The 25263-nt window shown below is 36.9% G+C and overlaps 1 protein-coding gene and 1 pseudogene across 1 annotated transcript; both read left to right on the top strand.

Annotated features, from left to right (window-relative positions):
- The first annotated feature begins 13615 nt into the window (after positions 1-13615).
- On the top strand, positions 13616-15565 carry LOC141421767 (olfactory receptor 5AK2-like; annotated as a pseudogene).
- Positions 15566-23166: 7601 nt separating this feature from the next.
- On the top strand, positions 23167-24194 carry LOC109701591 (putative olfactory receptor 5AK3). Its single transcript, XM_074045691.1, has one exon. It carries the CDS (start codon positions 23167-23169, stop codon positions 24094-24096), a length of 930 nt encoding a protein of 309 aa, XP_073901792.1. The 3' UTR covers positions 24097-24194.
- Positions 24195-25263: the final 1069 nt, after the last annotated feature.

The raw sequence follows: 25263 nt of genomic DNA, 5'->3' as shown, positions 1-25263 counted from the left end.
GCACATGAGGGAGATCATATGAAATTTAGTCTTTTGGGCCAGGCTAACCTCACTCAGAGTGATGTTCTCCAGTTCCATCCATTTACCTGCGAATGATAACATTTCATTCTTCTTCATGGCTGCATAAAATTCCATTGTGTATAGATACCACATTTTCTTAGTCCATTCGTCAGTAGTGGGGCATCTTGGCTGTTTCCATAACTTGACTATTGTGAATAGTGCTGCAATAAACATGGGTGTGCAGGTGCCTCTGGAGTAACCTGTGTCACAGTCTTTTGGGTATATCCCCAAGAGTGGTATTGCTGGATCAGATGGTAGATCACTGTTTAGATTTTTAAGGAGCCTCTAAATTTTTTTCCACAGTGGTTGTACCAGTTTACATTCCCACCAGCAGTGTAAGAGGGTTCCTTTTTCCCACATCCTTGCCAATACCTGTTGTTAGTGGTGTTGTTAATGATGGCTATTCTAACAGGGGTGAGGTGGAATCTTCGTGTGGTTTTAATTTGCATTTCCTTTATTGCTAGGGATGCTGAGCATTTTTTCATGTGTTTTCTGGCCATTTGAATTTCGTCTTTTGAGAAAGTTCTGTTTAGTTCACTTGCCCATTTCTTTATTGGTTCATTAATTTTGGGAAAATTTAGTTTATTGAGTTCCCTATATATTCTGGTTATCAGTCCTTTGATGTGTAGATGGAAAATATTTTCTCCCACTCTGTGGCTGGTCTCTTCAGTTTAGAGACCATTTCTTTTGTTGAGCAGAATCTTTTTAGTTTTATGAAGTCCCATTTGTCTATACTTTCTCTTAGTTGATGAGCTGCTGGGGTTCTATTGATGAATTCTTTGCCTATACCTATTACTTCCAAAATATTTTCTACTCTTTCTTGTACCAGCTTTTGAGTTTGGGGTCTGAAATTAAGGTCCTTGATCAATTTTGAGCTAATATTAGTACAGGGTGATAAACATGGATCTAGTTTCTATTTTTGCAGATGGCTAACCATTTTTCCCAACAGCTTTTGTTGAAGAGGCTGTCTTTTCTCCATTGTATTTTTTTAGTGCCTTTGTCAAAAATAAAGGGGTATAGTTGTGTGGATTCATATCTGGGTCCTCTATTCTGTTCCACTGGTCTTTATGTCTGTTTTTATGCCAGTACCTGGCTGTTTTTATTGCTATTGCTTTGTAATATAGTTTGAAGTTGGGTATTGTGATACCTCCAGCATTGTTTGTTTTGCTGAGTATTGCCTTGGCTATTTGCAGTCTGTTGTTTTTCCAAATGAATTTTAGGGTACATTTTTCACTACTTTGATGAATGTCATTGGGATTTTGATGGGAATTGCATTAAACATGTAGATTGTTTTTGGTTGTATAGACATTTTTACTATGTTGATTCTACCAATCCATGAGCATGGGAGATCTCTCCATTTTCTATAGTCTTCCTCAATCTCTTTCTTCAGGGGTTTATAGCTTTCCTTGTAGAGGTCATTCACTTCCCTTGTTAAGTTTACTCCTAGGTATTTTTTTTGAGGCTATTGTAGATGGAATTGTCATATATTCTTTCTCAGTTTGTTCATTATTAGTGTATAGAAAATCTCGTGATTTCTGTAAGTTGATTTTGTATTTTGCCATCTTGCTGTAGCTGTTTTTGCTCTCTAGGAGTATTTGGGTAGAGTTTTTGGGGTCTTTCAGGTGTAGGATCATATCATCTGCAAATAGGGATATTTTGACAGTTTCTTTACCTGTTGATTCCTTTTATTCCTTCTTCTTGCCTAATTGCTCTGGCTAGGAATTCCAGTACTATGTTGACTAGGAGTGGAGATAGTGGACATCTTTGTCTCATTCCTGATTTTAGAGGGAATGGTTTCAGTTTTTCACCATTAAGTATAATGTTGGATGTAGGTTTGCCATGTACAGCTTTTATAATGTTGAGGTACTTTCTTTTTATTCCTAGTTTTGTTAGAGCTTTTATCATGGGATGTTATCAAAGGCTTTTTCTGCATCTATTGAGATGATCAAGTGGTTTTTGTCTTTGCTTCTATTAATGTGCTGTATTACATTTATTGATTTGCATTTGTTGAACCTACTGTGCATCCCTGGAATGGAGCCTACTTGGTTGTGGTGAATGATCTTTTTGATGTGTTGTTGAATTCGGTTTCCCATTATTTTATCGAGAATTTTTGCATCGATGTTCATTAAGGAGATTGGCCTATAGTTCTCCTTTTTTGGAGGTGTCTTTGCCTGGTTTTGGGATGAGTGTAATACTGGCTTCATAAAATGAGTAAGGCGGTTTTTCTTCCCTTTCTATTTCATGGAACAGTTTAAGGAGAATTGGTATAAGTTCTTCTTTAAATATCTGATAGAATTCAGCAGAGAATCCATCAGGTCCTGGACTTTTCTTTTTTGGGAAACTGTTTATTTCTGCTTAAAGTTCATTTTGTATTATAGATCTATTCAGGTGATTAATGTCCTCTTGGTTCAGTTTTGGATGATCATAAGTATCTAGAAATCTGTCCATTTCTTCAAGATTTTCAAATTTATTAGAATATAGATTCTGAATGTAATCTCTGAAGATTTCCTGGATTTCCATGGTGTTTGTTGTTATCTCCCCTTCTGCAGTCCTGATTTTACTGATTTGGGGTTTTTTTCCTCCTCATTTTAGTCAGATTTGCCAGGGGTCTGTTGAACCTATTTATTTTTTTCAAAGAACCAACTTTTTGTTTCATTAATTCTTTGTATGTTTTTTTTTTTGTTGTTTCTATTTCATTGATTTCAGCTCTTATTTTTATTATTTCTATCCTATTTGTTTTGGGATTTGCTTGTTCTTGTTTTTCTAGGAGTTTGAGATGTAGCATTAGGTCATTGATATGAGGTCTTTCTTTCCTTCAACTATGTGCACTCATGGCTAAACTTCCCTCCCACGACTGCCTTTGCTGTGTACCATAGGTTCCAGTAGGTCGTGTTTTCTTTTTCAGTAACTTCCAGGAACCTTTTAATTTCTTCTTTTATTTCATCAGTGACCCATTGATTGTTGAGCAATGTGTTTTTCAATTTCCACCTGTTGGCATGTTTTTTGCTATTTATTTTTTTGTTATGTTCTAGTTTTAAGGTGTTGTGATTAGATAGAATGCATGGGATTATTTCTATTTTCTTCTATTTGCTGAGGCTTGCTTTGTGCCTTAGGATATGATCTATTTTGTAGAAGGTTCCGTGGGCAGTTGAGAAGAATGTATATTGTGTAGAAGTTTTATGAAATGGTCTGTAGACATCACGTAGGTCCATTTGCTCAAGGTATGATTTAGATCTAGGATTTCTTCATTGATTTTTTTGTTTGGATGACCTATCTATTGGTCATCTATTGGGGGGTATTAATATCTCCCACCATCACTGTGTTGGAGATTATATATGTTTTAAGGTCCTTAAAAGTATGTTTGATGAAATTGGGTGCATTGACATTGGGTGTGTATAGGTTGGTAATTGTTATTTCCTTTTGGTGCATTTCCCCTTTTATTAGTACAGAATGTCCTTCTTTATCTCATTGGATTAATGTAGGTTTGAAGTCTACTTTGTCCAAGAAAAGTATTGCTACTCCTGCCTGTTTTTGGAGGCCATTGGCTTGGTAAATCTTCTTTCAGCTTTTCACCCTAAGCCTATGCTTGTTTCTGTTGATGAGAAGGGTCTCCTGTAAGCAACAAATTGTTGGATTTCCTTTTTAATCCAGTTTGTCAAACTTGAGTTGTCTGACTAGTAGTTCTACCGTTTTTCCTTAATTACATTTCATCTTTATGTTCTGAGATTCTGTCTTTTGCTTGTTCTAGTCTGATGGGGTGGCCTTCCATTTTGTTTTTATTTCTGTTTTGTTCTTTTTTCTGAGGTTTTCCATATCCTGAGGGGGTGGCCTTCCATTGTGTTTTTATTTCTGTTTTGTTCTTTTTTCTATGGTTTTCCATATCCTGAGTTTCTTCCTCCTTAATATTGTCTATTTTTGTCCTGAGTTCATTTATCTCTTTATTTATCATGTCTTTTGTTTCACTTTGGTGTTTATACAGTGTTTCTATAGTTTCTTTTATTTGTTCTTGTGCTTTCTCAAATTCTCTATTTTTGTTGTCTTGGAATTTCTTGAGTGTCTCCTGAACATTTTGGTTGACCATATCCAGTATCATCTCTATAAAATGCTCATTGATTACTTGCAGAATATCTTCTTTCAGGGTGTTCTTGTGGGCTTCATTGGGTTCTTTGGCATAGTTTATCTTTGTTTTGGTGGAGGCTGGATCTGGGAATCTGTTTTCTTCATTTCTCTCTGGTTTCTGTAATAATGTGTTATTGGGGGGAAATGGTTTCCATCCTTTTTCCATCTTCCCATCATTCCACTTGGTGTTGTTACTGTCCCTGTACTGTGTGTAATTTAGTATTATCTAGCTTGTATTAGTAAAAATAATGATATCTAGAATGGAAGGGTAAGAAGAGAAAGAAAGCAAAGCAGGAAAAGAAAAAATATAGACAGCCAAAGAAATAAACAGGGTTAGATAGTGTGTTGCCATTTATCAGCTAAACCTGGGTGATTGGAGTCAAAAAAGATGAGGGCACTATCAAGTTGTGCTCAATAGTCACTTTATTGAAGATCACTTATGCTTTCTGTAAACTCCTTTTTCACACAGAGCATTTGGTCAGAAAAAGCATGCCAAGTATTATGTGTCAAGGTTACATTAGTACAGGGAAGCACAGTTAAAATTAACTCCTTGTTATATCTCTTTTAAAATGGGAACAGAGAGACAGGAGAAGCACACAGTCAGCATAACTTTCTTATTTACATCTGAAGGACACGAAGCCATCTGGGGAACCTTGAGCACTGTTGTTTTTCTGGACATCTGGTCCTGAGACCTTTGCCTCAGTTCCTTGGAGCTTTCTCACAAAGCCAGATACCAAATCACACAGGCACGGTCCCACTGCTCACTCCAGCAATAGTGTACTAATCAACTGTGAACTAAACAAGCATTAGAGAGACAGAGAAAAAGAAAAAAGAAGACAGAAAAAGAAAAAATAAATCCTAAGTTCAAATGCAATAAAGTTTTGGTCTTAATAGTTCTGGTGTTACTCCTTCAGCATCCAGTCTTGGTGTTGGTGTTTGAGTAGTAGCTCTGTCATTGTCTCACCAAAGGAAAAAAAAAATAATAATAATAATAAAAAGAAAAAAATTGAAAAGAGAAAAAAATAGAAAAGATATATAAAACCATAAAAGAATAAAAATTTCAGGTCCAGAAATCATTACATTTCAGTCTTAGTAGTTCTGGTGTTGCTCCTTCAGCATCCAGTCCTGGTGTTGGTATTTAATCAGTAGCACTGTGTTTGTCTCACCAGCTGGTTGGGTCAGGAGACAGCTTTGTGAACCTCTGTCTGCTCTGTTTGAGGCTGTGGCTCACCTAATGTCAGCTGGCTACTGCTCCACACTTTATTTATTGCAGTTTGCTGCTATTCCAGCAGGCTTTGTTTATTTAGAGTTCTCCCAGGTACCTTACCCTCCCCTTTTCTCCAGTGAGAGTCCTACCAGCCTGCTATGGTTGCAGGCCTTGTTTATTTAGAGTTCACGTGAGGAACTGCCCTTCACCCAACTCTGGGTCATCCACTGTTGCAATCCTTGCCCACCCCAAGCTCACTGGGGCGACAAACCCACCTTCTCTGGCAGGCTTGTTTATTTACAGTTCATGGGGTTGCCTGCTCCAACCCTTTCTCCAGAGCTCAAGGCACTCCACCCTCATTGCTACAAGTCCTTTTCAGTTCCTTGTTTATTATTCATGGTTTGTTTTTTTTTTTTTTTTGCGGGGCAGGGGTCAGTCTATCCAGGGGGCTATGCTGTTTTCTCCCAGGGGTGGCTTTGGGAGTACTGCATGCTGCTTATTGCTCATCTGTTGGTCTTCATCTCCCAAGCAGGTTAAGAGCTGGCGTCTGGTGGCAAGGGAGCCCTCCTGATTTCTCTGTGTAATGTGGCATGGGGAAGCTATGTGCAGGCTAGGATTTTGAAGTGTCAGAATTTGGCCTCTTCTTGGTGGTTTTTCCTGACAGGTGTGTCTCCAGCATTTCAGCAAGATTTTTACTTTATAGAGCTCATACTATCTGCTTCCTCCCTCTGGTCAACATCTTGAAACGTCTCTCCCTGTTCCATGTTTTAAAAAAGAATATAATTATTACTATTTCTGACAATATAGACAGCCCTAGAGACCATTATGCTAAGTGATATAAGCCAGAGGCACTCCTGTGTGTAATCAAAAATCACACTCACAGAGGTCAAGAGAATTGTCTTTTCTAGTGGCTGCAGTAAGTGGAAAATGGAGAGGTAATGGTCCAGTGGTAAAACATCTCTGTTACACAAAATAAATAAGTTTTGGAGTTCTGCTGTAGCATGTAAGGGCTACAGCTAACAATGCTGCATTCTGGACTTGATATTTTCTAAGACAGTAGACTTATGTTAGATATTCTTACCATAAATATTGCTAACAATTATAATGATAGTAAAAGCAATGGGGAAACTTTAGGAGATGATGGATACATCTGCTCATGGGCTTGCTGTGATGGTGATTTTATGGTGTTGACTTATTGTCAAACTCACCAAGAGATGAATGTTAACTGTGTACAACTTTTTACAAGTCAATCATGCCTTTTAAAGTAATTTCAACAAATGATGAAACTAGAGTAAAAATGTGTGATACTAAAGTATGATCTCTTCAGATGAAAAGATCAACGCAGCAGGTAAGAAATTTCAGGATGGCCAGAGCATTTAATACACCTAAAAAACTAGCTAGCATTTGTTGCCCTTAACGCAGAGAAACTAAAGCAGATACCTTAAAGCAACTGAGGCCAAGAGGAAAAGGGGAACGGGTACTAGAGAAAAGGTTAGATCAAAAAGAATTAACCTAGAAGGTAACACCCACACACAGGAAATCAATGTGAGTCAATGCCCTGTATAGCTATCCTTATCTCAACCAGCAAAAACCCTTGTTCCTTCCTATTATTGCTTATACTCTCTCTACAACAAAATTAGAAATAAGGGCAAAATAGTTTCTGCTGGGTATTGAGGGGGGGAGAGGGAGGGGGCAGAGTGGGTGGTAAGGGAGGGGGTGGGGGCAAGGGGGAGAAATGAACCAAGCCTTGTATGCACATATGAATAATAAAAGAACAATGAAAAAAAAAAGATTGCTAGATTTTCTTGAAGAGTCACTCATCAATCTTTGTAATATAAAGCTTGTAATAAAAGATATTCTTAGAGGAAAAAAAAAAAGATGCTTTACTACGTGATCATAGGAACATTGCATTCATGGGCACAGACAAGTCATGCAACAAGCAGACCAGAACTAATGACAATATATTTTAAAGGGTGATAAAAGTGGAAGTCAGTGCACACATACCACACAAATACAGATTCAAAGTAGCTCAATGATTTAAATTTTAAAACTAAACTATAAAGGCAGTAAAAATAAAAATACCTAGTTTCTTTTTAAAACATGTGGAATGAAGGCCTTTATACATAACAAAAAATAACTACCTAAAAATGAAACTATATTTCTTCACAAAAATAAATAAACTAAAATATTTTAAATTCAGAAATAAGTATTCATAATCTTCTAAAGAAGAATGGATATCATATTTAAAAATTGTTTTTTCTTTTTTTTTCATTACTAGGGATTGAACCCAGGTCTTTGATTATGTTTGGCAAACACTCAATCACCCCACCACCCATTTTGTTTTGTGTTTTTTGTTTTTGAGATAGGATCTCACTAACTCTTGCTGCTAGAATTTCCAATCCTCCTGCCTCCCCTGTAGATGGGATTACAGCAGTGTGCCAGCATTCACACACACACACACACACACACACACACACACACACACACACACAGTATTTAGAACAAATAATTTACAGGAAATAAAATACTAGTGGTTTTTAGAAACAAATAAAGATACTTAACCTGGTTCATATAAGAAAAAAAATATCAAAACCAAAGTACATTATTTTCCAACATAACAACACAGTTTCATACCACTCTGTCAAAGGAAAAGTAGAAATAATTACTAGGTTTGCCAGAAGTGACATAAACTGATAGAGCCTCTCACTGGAGAGGGAATAGGGACAACAACTCAAAATTTACCATTTTCATGGCCCTTACTCAGAGTTTTCTCTCCAAAATACTGCTTGAACTGACAAATATTTTCACACTACTGATCAATAGTACTTATGGTAACATTGTTTATATTAGTAAAAGATTGAAAATGATATGCCTACTATTGCTGAGGGGAGAATCTGATTAAATAAATTCCAGCATAGAGCTATTCAATAAAACACGATACAACCATTAAAGACTGAGTCTCCTCTTTCTGTACTGATGTGGACAGATCACCTAGGAATATTAAGTGAAATAAAAGCTGAAAAGCAACATGAAGAATGCACTTCTGTTTGTGGAAAGGAGAACAAAACTACAAATGTTGAGACATTTCAAAGACTGTGTGGGCTTCTGTCTGGAAGAATAATAAGGGCTTGTGACTGGTGATTTCCAGAGGGTGAAACTGGAGATTAGGATGCAAAGGATGAAGAGGGAGGTGGTTTTTTACTCTGTGAATTTCACACTTCAGAACTTTTACCATTTGAATGGCTTGATATTTACTGAATTTAAATTGAAGTGGGGGGGGGAGAGGAAGGAGGGAAAAAACTTGTTAGTAGCAGGGCAACTCTCAGAAATCAAGCAGTAGTCCTTAATGGTAGCAACACAGAAATAAAATATTATTCCCTTTGGAAAGCTGAAGATTTCTCAGCAGAGAATAACAAATGAACATTGTTTATCCAATTCTGTTTCAGCCTCTGAAAACTCACATTCTCAAGAGAGTGAGTATGGATCCCTTAGGCCCCAGCTATAAACTCCCTGATGAGGAGACACCACAGAGAAAGACCTTGGTGAGCAATCAGCCTACACCAGCTGCAGAAAGAGAACCTGGAGACAGTTCTGGTGTAAGTAAAACAAAGCAAATTCCCATTTTCCCCATGTGCTCTGCATCATTGCTGAGCACTCCAGAATGTCTCACCCAAGACTGGGTTGTCTCATTTCATCCCTGGTGATGTAAGGAAATGGAGTGAGGGGTTTGTATCTTGCCTAATATGTCTTTAAGAAAAATATGGATGAATAAGTAATTAAATGAGTCAAGAAATCAACTGACCAATCTATCAATACTATGTCTTTAAGTAACATTTGTAGGTGTTATTATGGCCTTTTGAGAAGAACCCACTCAATGCCTGACTCTATGCTAGGAACTTTTCATAAATTTGCTCACTAGAACTTCCTCAGGCATTTCGCCAGTTGAGCAAATTCTTGTGTCCACTGTAACAATAAAAAATGTAGGACATTTCTGACAGATCTCAAATTCCACATAGATTTCCCGCACTTCCCCTTACAAGCAATACTACCTCCTGCCACCTACAGCTTGCAGCACCTTCCAGTCGAGAATGTGTCTCCATCTCAATACAATGCTACCATTTTGATAATGCTATGGACCTGAAATTACACAACATGTGACCTGTGGAAACTAACTTTCCCCTCACTACAGTGCCTTTGAGATTCATCCAAGTTGTGCCATTTATCAACAGCTTGTTCCTCTGTTTCTGATGCTATTCCACAATGTAGGTATACTATAATCTAATCAATAATCTGTTACAGAACAATGTAATGTTCAGTTTTGAGTATTTTGATGCTATTACAAGTGAAACTGTTATGAAACTGTGCTCTCATATTTGGTTGTGGGGATAAGTAATGTGCAAACAAAATTGTTGACGAGTACAGGGACTGGGATGTATGGTGTTTGTTTAGATTTTAAACATACTGCCAGGCTGGGGGTGTAGCTCAGTGGAAACACACTGGCCTAGCGTATGCAAGGCCCTGGGTTTGGTCCCCAGCACTGGAAAAAAAATTACCAAGCTCTTTTCCATAATGACGGTTCTACTAATACATCCTCACCAGCAGCAACACATGAGAAGTCCAGTGACTCTGCACCTTTGCTAGCATTTTAATATTACCACTATTTTATTTAAGCCATTCAATAAGCATGCAGTGATACCACAACTTGCTTAGTTTAGTGATATTCAAAGATACTGAGAAGAAAAGCCAGAGGGAAAAAAATTAATGAAGCAGGATGCCATTGAAAAACATCAATAAAATCAACAAATTTCCAGGAGCTCTGACAGAAAAGGGGGAGAAGTTGTATATTATTAAACCAGAAATTTAACAGCTCATATCAATGCTACTTAGCAGACGCCAAAGGAATAATAAGAGAATACTGTGAACAAGTATGCACATAAACTGGAAAACCTATAAACATGATAAATTATTTTAAAATAAACACTACCGTGAATAACTCAGTGTGAAATCCACAATTTGAATAGCCAGACAGCTCTTTAAAAAGCAGAATTTATTATTTTAAAACTTTCCTGTCAAAATCACTAGGGAGTTCAACAAGATTTAGGGAAGAATTAAACACTGCGCTAAAAACTTCCCCAATTATTATATGAATACAGTATTACTCCAATTAACCCACCAGGTAAAAATAGTATGAAAATAAAAGTATTGTGCAATTCTTTTATAAAATAGTTGCAAATATTCCTAAGATACATACACAAAATTATGTATCATCCCTGAGGGTGGTTTTCTACTGTGGCTACAGCCTGGCTCTTTATATAAAAATCAATCAGTGTAATCCACCATACTTGCAGTCTAAAAGAGAAAAAAGATCCCATAGGTTCATGGACTTGAGGGAATGGAAATGAAGCTTCAGAAGCACTGGCACTAAATATATGTTCAGTATACTTAACATATCCTGAGAGTAGACCATTTTCCAATAGCATTCATGTGATTAGGAAATATCTTCATCACACATGAAACAAAATAATTCATATTGATACAGCTAATCTCAATGTCCAGATTCTGTCTGTTACCTAGGGGCATTGTCCTCAGCTTCTGAAAGTGTCGCCATGTTATTTTATTTTGTTTGAATTTAAGATGAGAAAGCAAAATTTGTAAGGCAAATGTCATTACCTTATCAAGATTAAATAGACCTCTGACATACTGTAGCTTCCTCTGCTGTGAGTGTTCATTACTGGATAGAGTCTCCTGGAAAATACTCCATTGAACCTTTTTTCCTGTATGTTTATCTGATGAAGGAACTTGTTAACTCTGTTTCTTCCAGGCCTCAAAAAACGTTGAGTTTGAGACAACCACTGTCTTCTTCTATCACCTGAACTATCCCACAGTGTTTATTTCTCAAGCTATTTGAAAGAACCAGAGAAGCCAATGTCAACAGCTGACTGAAGCTAAGTCTGCCACACTCCCAACACTAAAGGTCCATTCTTCCTAACCACCTTCTCTCTTCCAGTGTCACGATGAGCTGAGAGTTACTGACATGGGAGAAGGAGCACTCTATCAATATACTGGGGATGTGGTTTCTTCCCTTTGGGCCAATGTCTCTTATGAAACTTCTTACATGGGTAAAAATATATTCAATAATATGAAGACTAATCCCACCACCCATTTATCTGTGATATAACTCAAGATAAATAATTTAATCTCCATATATAAATAGATAATACATATTTCAGAAATTACATTCCTATTTGTCTTCATGAAAGCAATAATATGATGCATATGCAAAATAATAAATAACTAGATTGATTGATGGATGGATACATAGACATGGATAGATTTTATTTGGGGGATGATTTGTGCATTTCAAAGCTTGTTCAAAGATTGTTCTTCTCCCTCCTAAATTCTGCTTTCTCCACGTGGTTTTTTTCTCTTTTTTTTTTTCTTCATGTATCAGGTAAGTGAAGAAATCTCTGAGGTCTTATATAAACAAAAGTTATGACCTTTAAATTGCTTCGTTGAAGGCTCTCACACAATTCTCATTCTTTTAATAGTCCCTTCTGTTCAACACTGATTAAAAATCAGCATTAGAAGGGTATTTCAGTAGAAATCTAATATTCTAAGCATTCCTGTTGCTGGCTTGGTATTTGGTCTTGTTTAGTTTCAAAAATGAGCAGTTACTCACCAATCTACTTTACAATGTGAAACCTATACTGTTGTCATATACTTATTAATTTATTCCTTTTACTTGAAAAGTTTATTGTGTTATATGACTAAAATATCAATTATTTGAGGCAAGAGTGACTATTGTAAAAGAAAAAAAAGAAAGAAAGAAACAAAGAAAGAATGAATCCCCTAAAACTCAACAACATAAACTAAAATTCCAGTGAAGGAAGTATGTTGCTGACAGAGAGACTACTGTAGATTCAATGTGTCCCCAAATTTCACCTCCTAGATATGTAATCAACATTGCAACAGTGTTGGACACTGGGCTTAATAGGAGGTAATTAGTAGGTGAGGGCTGTGGTCCAATGACAAGATTACTGTAGTTCTTATAACAGAGTTAATTATCTTGAAAGTAGATTTGTCACTAAAGCAGGTGTGTCCCTCTTTTATCTCTTTATTGTCTACCATCTTCCATGGGATGGTAACAGTAAGAAGGCCATTACCTGTTGCAGCCCCTCCATCTTGGATTCCTTAGCCTCCAGAACCATGAGCCATCTCTACTTCCTTTTTCTATGTAAATTACCAAATCTTTAGTACCTTCTATAGCAACACAAAATGGATTAAGACAAGGACTCTGCTTCACAATATTATTCAGAAACCCAGCTTAAATTGGGCTGCAATAAGCAACATAAGAAAGGTCACCAGGCTTAAAACATAGGCAGAGAGCTAAGTTTAATTGAGTTTCAGTCTAAAAATAATTGTTTCCTTTTAGTTTTTCACACTCAATGTTTAAGTCCCACTTTTGCTAAAGATTGATGTTTTCCTGACAATCCTTACACTTGACTTTCAAAGCCTCCCAGAATTTGAATATCCAGCTAACAGATAAGGAACAAAGTGTAAGCAGAGTCATTTGGCTCCAATTTGCATAGGAATGGGGTGGAGACCTGGTTCAGGCACAGATGCAGCACATATTACTTTTGCCCAGGTTCTATTAGGCAGAATACTGTATCATGAATAGACATAAGCATATTTGGTTGAAATTGTAGTCAAGTTCTGTTCCCACAAGAAAAGACACATGCGTTGGTAGACAGCAGGCCAAAGTCACTGCACAGTGGGAAATACTTAGCAAAACTGAAGGGTGTCAAGAAAAAACACACTCAGTGAGAGACTTTGAGGGCTTACACTAAATGAAAAATTATGCATCGGTACATCTCATCTATGCGCTTAAAATGTACAGAGTACCACAATTCAGAGAAAAACAAAGCTATTTACAATTTTAAATAAGCTATAATTATGTCAATCTAATTGCTGACACATGAGTTTTGCTTAAGCTCAGTCATAACTAAAGGAAAAATAATGCCATAGAAAATGCAAGCTTATCATTCTTCTTACGTATATGAAATGAGTGGCTTATGTGGTGCATGAAAAAACTGATGAGAGTTGCAGAAAGGATGGTAGTGTAAGCACACTGTGAAGCTATCAAAAATTTGTGGACTGCAAACATATCTCAGAAAATTTTACTCACTCTAATTCTATTAATCTCAAGAGTTTGACCAAGAATTAAAATGATAAGTGGCTAAGAAAAGTCACACGCTGCTGAAAAGGCACAAAATCATGTTTGAACCTTGCCTTATGCAAATATGAACACCTGCTTAATACAGTGAAAAAGTGCATTCAACTATGTTTCTTAGAATCACCCTGTAATACCAGTCACACAGCAGACAAAGACAGAGGATCATAGTTCAAGGACAGCCTACACAAAAGCATGAGACCCTATTTGAAAACAAGTTAAAGCAAGAGGACTAGAAGTATGGCTCAAATGGTAGAGCATGGGCCTAACAAGCATGAGGCCCCAAGATCAATACCCAGGACTTCAAAATAAATCACACATTAAAAGTCAGTATTCTTGTATGAAGTACTCTTCATTTTTAAATGATACATGGCTCAAGTACACTGTTTATGTTTTGGCTTTCTACCATGAATACTGAAAAAAACCTTTAGACAGTAATATACCTCCTTTTAAGTGTTTGTTAGGAAAGTCCAAGACAAAAAATTGATGTGAAATGTAAAAAGTTTTCATTTCAAGAAATCTCAAAGATTTCACTTCTTTTGATCTTTCTCTTGGTCCTGTCTAGGTTTATGGTAGCCATGACAGAAAGAAATGGCACTGAAGTCACTGAAATTCTACCTTCTGGGATTTGGTGCCCAATCTGAGTTTCAATATGTCCTTTTTATTATATTTCTTGTGATCTACATGACGTCCATGTTGGGTAATACTGGAATGATCCTACTCATCAACACAGATTCCAGACTTCAAACACCCATGTACTTTTTCTTGCAACACTTGTCTTTTGTTGATATCTGTTACATATCTGCTATAACTCCAAAGATGCTGCAAAACCTCATAGTAGAAGACAAATCCATCTCATTTAGAGGATGTATTACACAATTATTTGTTGTATCAACATTTGCAACCAGTGACTGTTACCTCCTAGCAGCTATGGCAGTGGACCGTTATGTTGCCATCTGTAAGCCTCTTCACTATTCCATAATCATGTCTCAAACAGTCTGCATCCATTTGGTAGCTACTTCGTATGTCATGGGATCAATAAATGCCTGTGTGCACACAGGTTTTATTGTTTCATTATCTTTCTGTAAATCCATCGTCAATCATTTTTTCTGTGATTTTCTCCCAATTCTTGCTCTTTCTTGTTCCAACATTGATGTAAATATCAGACTACTTATTGTATTTGTGGGATTTAACTTGATGCTGACTGTGTTGATCATTATCTTCTCTTACACATACATCATGGCCACCATCTTAAAGATGTCTTCTCTTGCAGGGAGGAAGAAAACCTTCGCCACATGTGCCTCCCACCTGACAGCTGTCACCATTTACTATGGAACCCTTGCCTATATGTTCTTACAACCTCATTCTGATAATTCCCAAGAGAATATGAAAGTGGTTTCTGTTTTTTATGGTATTGTGATTCCCACATTGAACCCTCTGATCTATAGCTTAAGAAACAAGGAGGTAAAAGAAGCATTAAAATTGATAGGGAAAAAGTTATTTGGGAATGGATAGAAATTTTTTAAATCAGCACACTAAAATATCCACCATTTAGGTTGTACCACAATTTGATGTTTCTAGAATTAAGACCATGCTCACATCTTAAATAAATCCTATTACACTCAAGGTCTTAAACTGTTGGAAACAGAGTAGGATTGAAATCTCCCAGGACTGAAAAAATGCTTCCCAGGAAAAAATTGATATTAAAGTCTCTTACTTTACCATATCAAGAATAGAGGGGGACAATCCCTACATAAGGAGATACACACATAGTTGGGAGATGCTTTATTATACAGGAAAGGTTGTATAATTCTTTCTGCTTAATCATTAATTGCCTTCCTTATTGGCTACTGAATGATGGTGTGACTCAGCCTGCACAAGAAGAAATGAATGTCCTCACCAATACAGACACATAAACATGAGGAAAGCATCTTGCTCAGCATTGGATTTCAAGTACCCACCATATTCTTAGTATGTCATCATTGCTCAATAAATATTTGTTGAATAAATAGACAAATGGAAGCAAAGACTAAAGATCAAAAAAATCTAAACACAGCACTCTCATAGAAGTGGGAAAGTAGTAACCTTCACTCCAGCATAGCTCATTTTGGGTGAAAAAATGGATCCACAGCCAGAGATATGCCAAGCTTATTAGAAATTACCTGTAACAATATCAAAAAGCATTGTTGTAAATAAACCACTGTGACATTCTAAAGAACATTTCTGTCACTGATATGTAGAAGGCTAGAATGAAAAGGTGATAAGACACAGGTGAGCAGAGCCATTCCTCCGGGTCTCCAATGACTTCAATGTCTTTCTGTTACACTTTATAGTGCACAGTTCACATGTGACTACATGTTGGCAGCTAGAGAAAACAACGCGGAATCTCCAATCATTGTTCTGATTTTGTCTCACTACTGTTGTTTTGTTTTTGAGGTCAAGGTGTGTGTTTGTGTACAGAAGACACACAGACAGAAATATTTAATATCACAGGAAAACCTTAAACACTACAAGGGGCATGGTCAGAGCTGTTATTTAACCCAAAAGAATAGTGGGCAATCCTGTCAGTGGATGAATAAGTGGTATCTCCATCACTCCTCATCAAACAAATCAAACTTTCTTGGATTAAACCTTGACTCTTGTTGCTATAGTTTGGATATGGTTTCACTGTGTGCCCTAGAGGTTTATGTGTTAGAAGTTTGGCCCCCAATTTGGTGAAAATAAGAGATAGTGGGACCTTTAGGAGGAGCCTAGTAGGAGGTCGTTGGGGGCACTGCCCACATAAGGAATTAATGCACTTTTCATGGGACCCTGGTAGCTCTTGCAAAAGGGTTGCTATTAAAAAGCAAGACTGGGAGCTGGAGTGGCTCAAGAAGTAGAGTGTCTACCTAGCAAGCACAACGACCTAAGTTCAAACTGCCATGCTACCAAAGTTAAAAAACAAAAAAAGCAAGACTAGCCATTCCAATCTCAAGCATCCTGTCTCATTTTTATACATGTTCCCATCATAATGTCACTCACCATGATGGGATACAGCCAAGGAGGCTCACTCTAGACCCACCCCCTAAAACTGAGACACATAAACCTCTTCCTTATGCATTTCCCATCCTCAGGTGTTTTGTTACAAAAAATGGAAAATGAATTACTGCCCTTGAGGTGATCCTTCTTTTTATTTCTTCTGCAGTTCTGGGATTTGAACTCAGAGCTTCATGCTTGCTAGGCAGGAGCTCTACTGCTGGAACCATGCTAAAAGCATGGTTCTCTGCTTAAGTTGCTTTGTGAATAGGGTCTCATATTTTTGCCCAGGTTGGCCTTAGACAGTGATCCTCCTACCTACTGCCCCTGTGTAGCTGGGATTACAGGCACATGACACTATGCCAGTTTGTTGGTGGACACTGGGGTCTTGCTCATGGTAATTTGTTATATAAGCAGTAGGAGCAGGAATTAATATGGTGCCTATTAAAAAACTGTCTGTTTTCAGAGACATTCCTGAGGTAGAGAGTAAGAGATCCCATAAGCGAAGTTAGCACAAATCTCTCTGCCACAGGTGCACAGAAGTCAAGTACTGAGGAAATGTGTGCGAGACATGAATATTTCTGCTAACTATATAGCACAGGTCTAGCAAAGGAGAATACAAGTGGAGGTCTGCCAGGGGATTTGAGGAAGACATTTCCTTTTCTGAACAAAGATATACATGTAGTTGCCACTCTGCCCTTCTTTTCATTTTTCTTTCTTTTCTTTTCCTGCTTTGAAAGGTACTATGATGTCTGCAGTCATAGTAGACAATTTGAACTATGAGGCATCATACCGCATGAGAAAGACAAATTGAATCACAAAAGTGCTAGTCTTGACTCCCAAACTATTGCCATGAAGGAAAAGCAAATCCATGTATTTCAGTTGAAGCACATTGCCGTGTGTTCTACTGCCAGTTGAACACAGTGCTCACTGGACATTGGTCATGCAGTAAGTCATGTTGACTGTCAATTCACCAGCCTCTAACAACAGCTCTTCTACATATATTTGCTAGTTAATGAAAAAAATCCCTGAGTCTAGTTTTACCCTGTCAGAATGATTAGAAGTTTCACCCCCAGCAGGACTCCACCCAAACACAATTCAAAGTTTAATTTCACATATTTCTAGGTGAACATTCTGATATTATAAAGTATAACTGTCTTTGTGGAGGGCTGATTTTAAAAATACACAAATTTTCAGAGAAAAAGAAAGAAGAGATCAAAATTAAAATTTTTCTTTAAATAATTAAACTATAGTCGATGTGATAATGTAAAATGCACTTAAATACATACTAGGGACCCTAAGTTCTTAAATTTAGGTTATATTTGGACTTTTTAGGAGGCTATATTTATAGTTGATATGTGGTGTCAAGAATAAATAACTAGATCTAAATACAGGTTCTTAAGCATGAAAACAGGCTCAATCTCAGCTGATCTCTAATGAGACACTACTTTAAAAAGAAGTCCCTAATGACAATAACTTGAAAAATTGTCACCTCTAGAAACCTTAAGCCTTTGTCATTATAAAAGAACAAGTAAAGATTGTTTTTCCCAACTCTATCCCAGCCCCTGGAACCTCAGGTCTCAAGTGACTGCATATTGATCCCTCGTGCCCCAACGATAAATGAGGATGGGGAAACAAAACAGGGAAAGACCTTGGTAGGCCAGATGCAGAAAGAGAATCTGGAAACAAATTTGGTGTAAGTAAAACAAAGCAAATGACATTTTCAATATTAACCATGTACCACTGCATTTACAGGCAGTTTAGGTGGGGTAAAGGGTCAGTGCCAAAATATGGGCATGTTTCACCCAAGAGCAAACACTATCATTTTAACTATGGTGATGTAATCCAAATGGAGTGAGGAAACGAACTGAGCTGATTGCTGCCAGGAAAAGCAAATGATTGAACAAGCAATTGAATGTACAATTGAAGCAATGAACATAAGATGCTCTTCATGTATTGCTGCATGTGCTTTTATGACGAACGTTAAGTGTCCTTTCAACACTGGTCCTGGGCTCGGAAGTTTTCATAAGAGAGCTCATCGTGTATTCTAGCTCCCTCTAGCAAGCACTTTCATCCACTGGAAGGAAGCCTGGCTAGCAGACATACATTTCATCTCTTTTTCCACTAGTGTACAAGAGAAGGCAACTTACATACGCTTACTGGTTCTTGTCTGTCCCTGAATGTAGAATTGAAGGTAAATGTTTCTTGATCTATCCCTAAACTTATAACACTCTGCTTATTTCTCAGGATATTGAAAAGAGCCTGAAAAGCCCATATCAACAGGAGGCTTAGTTTTAAATATTCCCATGACTAAAGGGATGGTTTTGACATTGGCCATCTCGTCTTTGAAACAATGGCTTTGCCTGGAATTATTGACATATGAGCCCATACTGTTGTATTTAGGATGTGATTTTTCTTTTTATGATAAACTCTGCCATTATACAATATTGGATATGTGCAAAAATATATTTAAACTAATGTAACAACCACTCTTCTAGTTGCTATCTAACTTCTGGCACTTGTTTTCCATTATTCAGCTACCAGTTCACTAATTTCTTTTTTCTGATTTACTTACTAGCTTAAGTTTTATGACTGTGCTACTACAAATATTTTTGCATGTAGATGTATGACTATATGTATATGGTGTACAAATGTTACCTATATTTGGGGAAAATGTAATATTAACAATATTCAGCTTTTATCTGTAAGTCAGGTCTATACACTGTTCTTCTTCAACCCTTTGAAGAAGTTGTGTTTTCCCAATAATAACCATGAACTTCCTCTGTTAGATTTATACTAAAATGCTTTATATTTATTGTTACCATATGGAGTTTGTTTTGTTTTCTTTTTTTTTGTTGTTGGTACTAAGGATCAAATTTAGACTATCAAGCTTGCTAGGCAAGTACTGTACCAATATATCAACCCTAAGTATTTTAAATAATTTTTGTTTATGGTAAATAAAAATATAATTGGCTCACAAATTAACCTAATATCACCTGACTTTACTAGCATCAGTAATGATTAATCTGACAATTCTCTCACATTTTCTATGGAGATAATTATACCATGCAAAAATAATAACAGTGTGGTTCTTTCTTATAACTGTGGTACCCTTCATTTTGCATGTCCTTTTGCCCTGCCTAGGACTACAGAAAAATGTTGAATGATTCAACATAACAGACATTGTCTCCTTTATTCATTCATAGGCACTACTTTTTATGACTTACTAGTAACAAAGGTGTTTAGTAAAGCAATGAGGTAGAAAGCATTTTACCAAGTTAACAGTTTTCCACTCTTTCAACTTTGCTAATAGGCTATCATGAAAGTTTATTGAATTTTACAAATAATTTTCTGTATTTACTGAGATCATATGACTGTCCTTTTCATATGTTAATATGGCAAATTTCTTCATTATACTTTCCAATGTTACCCTGAGATAAATGTAACTTTGCCTTGATTGGTACTAGAAAATGCTGTATCCCCAATTCTGATGTTTTCTTCCTGCAAAGAGGCTTTGGCTTGTGCAGTTCTCTCAACTTTATGCACTTCATTTCAAGAACGATGGAATAACATATCTGACTGGTGACTCTGGGAAGAACACCTGCTCTGCCCTCAACCTCTTGGGAACATCCTCCAGCTGAAGGACACATCCCTTCACTTCAGAGATTACCTACAACCCATCAGTCATGGCCAATCATTGATGCTAAGACCGAATTGGTAAGCATGCTTACTTACCATGCTTATTGGCAACAAGTAACTTGCCTAATAAATCTAAAGCTATGGCTATGCATGGTGCCTCAAGTCTATAATCCTAAAAACTTGGGAAGCAGAAATTGAGAGGATTATGTTTTAAGGCCAGACAGGCAAAAAAGTTCACAAAATCCAATGACAACCCACGACTGCATGCAATGGTGATACCTTTCATTCCAGTTACACGGGAAAGCACAAATAGGAGAATCAGTGTCCAGGTCAGCCTGGGGCATAAAGCAATCCCCTATGTCAAAAATAACCAATGCAAAAAGGGCTGATAGTACAGCTGAAGTGGCAGAGCACCTGCCTAGAAAATGCAAGGCCCAGAATTCAAGACCCTCCCCCAGGACTGAAAAAAGACAAAGTTTTTCTCCATGTGTCTAAAGGTGGTATTATAGTGTTCGTACATATACTTTCTTTTATTTCTCAACTAGTTAAAAACCTGGAAAAGTAGAAAATACCTGTTTATTGAAGCTTCCTTTGTCCTCAGCTGCAAAAAAAAAAAAAAAATTTAGTAAGCACCTTCCTTTGGTGAGTGTGTATGTATTTTTCAAGAAGTTTGCATCTACACTCACAAATGAGTGGAGTTCTAATTTCATTTTCTTGTATTTTGCTTATTTGGTGTCAAAGTTTTGTAGCCTCATGAAATGATCTCAGTGGTTACGGTTTTGAGATTTTATATAATATTAGAATTAGTAGTTCTATAAATATTTGAAACTCTTTACTGGAACATCTTAGAATATGGAGTTTTGTGAGTAAAATTTAAAATATGAAGTCAAATCACTTAATGATTTGAAAATATTTAAATATTGGGTAAACATACAGGCCCATATTAACTACCATTAATCTCTATCCCTTAGTCTACTTCCTTTTAAAATATAAGCAAATAAAATGGCTAGGTACAGTGGCTCACACCTATAATCCTAGCTACTCGTGAGACCAGGGGAATGATGGTTGGAGGGCAGCACAAGCAAAGAGTTCATGAGACCTCATCTCCACCAGTAAAAAAAACTGAGCATACTGGAGCATGCCTGTCATCACAGTTACTAGACTGGAGCCTGTGTAGGAGGATTGCCAGCCATGCTGGCCATTCCAGGCATAAATGTAAGACCCTACATGCAAAACAACTAAAAGAAAAAAATAAGGCTGGGAGTTTGGCTCAGTAGTAGAGCACCTGCCTAGCCAATGTAATTCCCTAAGTCCAAAACCCAGAGCCACCCCCCCGCAAAAAGAACATACATATATGATATATGTATATATGTATATATGTATATATACACAGAGAGAAAGCATAAAAATATCAAATTGTGTATAATAAAGTAAATCATAAATATTCAATAAGCATAATGAAACAGCAAGCCATTATAAGAGAGAAAAGTTCTATTATTTCAAATGTCTACTGGGAAAAACATATGGAAAAGTGATTGAGCATCCCTCAATGTTTTATATCAAAAGATCAAGGAAAAGCCCAAAAAAGTGATCAATTATTTTTCAAGCTTAATAATTTTGGTCTATAAATGATACCATAAAGAAAATTATTAAATGACAGGATATTTGAAAAATCTTTGCTAAGTCAACAACTAATGAGGGAGTCAAAACTAGAATGGTTTTAAAGAGCACTTACAAGTCACCTTACAGGAATATTTGCAAAATTATGACCAGAAAATTTTCAGAAAAGTAAAATAATCATTTTAATATTAGACAATGATTGAGTAATAGTAGTTGTAGTAGTAGAAAAAAAAATAAAAATGAGATATTACTTTACATGATTTCCCTGCAAGAAAGTTAGTAAAAAACAATGGTCACATGGAATTAAGGACTCAGGAATCCCAGCAGAAAATTGGTAACACTGTACATTGGTGCATCAGTAATGGAAAGTGATCTGGCAATACTTGGTCAAGTTAGATGTGTACAGGATACCCTCAAATTCAACAGTTCTGTCTCTAAGAATGTATCCCAGAGAAATTTTCACACTGAACTATTACTATCAGATTACCAATGATTTATTGGCAACGTGCTGTCAATCGCTAAGAAAATACATTGGCAAATTGGGAAGGATAGTCATTATAGGGCAGAGCAGCTGAGCCATGCACAAGCACCAGACCTTGCAATCTGAGTGTTACCAGTCAATGGTGATATGAGTACAGGAAGTAAAGTGAAGCATTTTAAAGCATTAAAGAATTCTGGCAATGCGGAAATCTTTGTATCACTTTTTACAAAAATATTGAACCACAACGTATTAAGAATTTTTAAAAAGGATATAACCAGACATACTACAGAAATTCTGCAAAATTCTGCATGGCCATGAACTAGGATGTTCATGAAGTTAGTAACAAAAGGGCAAAATGAGAATATGGATATAATTTGGAACAAAATCATGTAGAACACAAAAAGAAGTAAAGATTTTCAATAACTAAGGATTTTACTAAACTGGGATATTTTAACTAAAATATAAACATCATGAAGAGGTAATTAAATAGAAGTATGTTTTATATCTTTGATGACTGATATATTTGTGACATGCCAATCAGTTCATCCCTGGGCACAGGACTACGGCTCCAAGGCAATTTCTCCAGCCTGTAGGTAAAATTATCTACTTTGGGTGTCAATTCCAGCCTTTGAAACCAATGTCAATCATGTTAGGGAAAGTATTTTTTATGTTATTTTGAAACCAAATATTATACTATTTCCAAGTCTGCACTAACATAAAAGGTCACAATGTTCTTAGCTTTCTCTATTCTTCGTTTGATGGACCTTTTCAGCTGAAATTTAATCTATGCTGACCATGAAGCGAAACAATGGAACCCAAGTGAGTGAATTCATCCTCCTGGGATTTGCTAGTCAACACAAGTCTTGGCACATCTTCTTCACAGCATTTTTAGTGATCTATGTGGTCACATTAGTGGGTAATGTTGGGATGATCCTACTGATCAAGACTGACTGTTCCCTTCATACTCCTATGTACTTTTTCCTCCAACAATTGGCATTTGTTGATCTCTGTTATACCTCTGCTATCACTCCCGAGATGTTGAAAAACTTCATAAGGACGAAGAAATCCGTCTCCTTCACAGGATGTACGGTGCAATTGCTGGTCTATGGTAGTTTTGCAACCAGTGACTGCTATATTCTGGCTGCTATGGCAGTGGACCGGTATGTGGCCATCTGTTATCCACTGCACTACCCAATCATCATGTCCCAGAGACTCTGTATTCAGCTAGTAGTTGGTTCATATGTCATGGGTTTTCTAAATGGTTCTGTAAACACAGGTTTTACTTTCTCGTTGAACTTTTGCAAATCCAACGAAATCAATCACTTTTTCTGTGATGCACCTCCAATTCTTGCCCCATCTTGCTCCAATATTCACTTCAATATCATGCTGCTCACAGTCTTTGTGGGATTTAACTTGGTGAGCACTGTGTTGGTTGTTGTCTTTTCCTATGCATATATCTTGGCTGCCATTTTGAAGATGTCTTCAGCTGCGGGAAGGAAAAGGGCCTTCTCCACCTGTGCCTCCCACCTGACAGCTGTCACGATTTTCTATGGGACTCTTGCTTATATGTATCTACATCATCGTACCAGTGATTCTCAAGAACAGGAAAAAGTAGCATCTGTCTTTTATGGCATAATTATCCCCATGTTAAACCCCTTAATCTATAGTCTGAGAAACCAAGATGTGATAACAGTCCTAAAAAGGATAGGAATGAAGTGCTTGTAATTTGAACCTTGATTTCTAACTCGTGGTGGTTTATCAAGCAAAGCAATAGTGCTCTCTTACATCTTAGTCTCAGTAGATGTGTCAAATGTACGGGACAAGGAAGGAATACATTGATAGGTATACATTAGAGACAATATTCAATTCCTTTGACTGGACAGGGCATCTAATTAATCATGGTGCAATTATCATTAAACATGCATATGCATACAACAATGGTGACAGTATGTCAGTAAGTATAGTTATCAGTAATCCAAATTTTGGCATTAAATACTATGATGGGGATTGTATTAAAATGATTTAAGTGTTTAGAAAATTGAATACCATCTAAAAAATTAAGTTTTGTACAAAATAGATTATAGCTTTACAAATATCCTAGGAATATTGTGTATTCACTTAACTGTAGCTGCACTCTCAAGATGGGGTGGGTCAAGAGTCAGTATATAAACTGGAAACTCACTGGGAGACCAGCCCTATTCCCAAGCAAAGGTAATGATAGGTGATCCCTGACGTAAACTCAGCACATTCCATTTTTAATAGTAGAATGTGGACTAAAAAGATTGGACCTACAGGCTAGCACTTACATTCTAATAATATACCTGAATGTCATCAACCATAACTTCTGAAGCGTATCATACATATTTATCATACAGAACTCCAACTCTGTAGGTCTTCCTGGGGAATTTTGCCCACATCCTTCCTAATAAGGGAAAAATTCAAGAATGACCTCTCACTAAACTTTTATAAGCACATTCTAAAGATATAAGATACAAGACATCTCACATTGTGTAGCAATATTTTAGGTGCTCAGAACAGAGTGTCTCTGGGGTGTCACCTGTCATGGGAGCGAGGCTGGGGTCTGCCCTGGAGAATGACTGAGCAGGTTATTTACATAACTATATAGTACGCAGCGCTCTGTAGAGCGGTTATCGTCAACTGTACTCATGTTATCTTACCACGGTTACAGAGCAGTACATGGCATGAATAGAACTGAACACAAAGTTAGGTTATCGAGCCATTCATCAACAAGACTGAGGCAGCATTTCCAAGTCTAGAGAATATCTGCATCCTATAGCAGATTGTTTATGAGGTCTGGCCGAGAAAGAGAGATATCCAAGGGGACTCACTCAGGTTGAAATGAACTTTGACTATACTGTAATTCTTACATTA

Source organism: Castor canadensis, chromosome 1, assembly GCF_047511655.1.
Source record: "Castor canadensis chromosome 1, mCasCan1.hap1v2, whole genome shotgun sequence".
Classification (NCBI taxonomy): domain Eukaryota; kingdom Metazoa; phylum Chordata; class Mammalia; order Rodentia; family Castoridae; genus Castor; species Castor canadensis.
Note: the sequence above shows the minus strand (reverse complement) of the source record. Positions and strands in the feature narration are given on the sequence as shown.

Excerpts from the sequence above, each read along its gene's own strand:
- LOC109701591 (XM_074045691.1), top strand. The coding sequence starts at position 23,167 with ATGAAGCGAAACAATGGAACCCAAGTGAGTGAATTCATCCTCCTGGGA.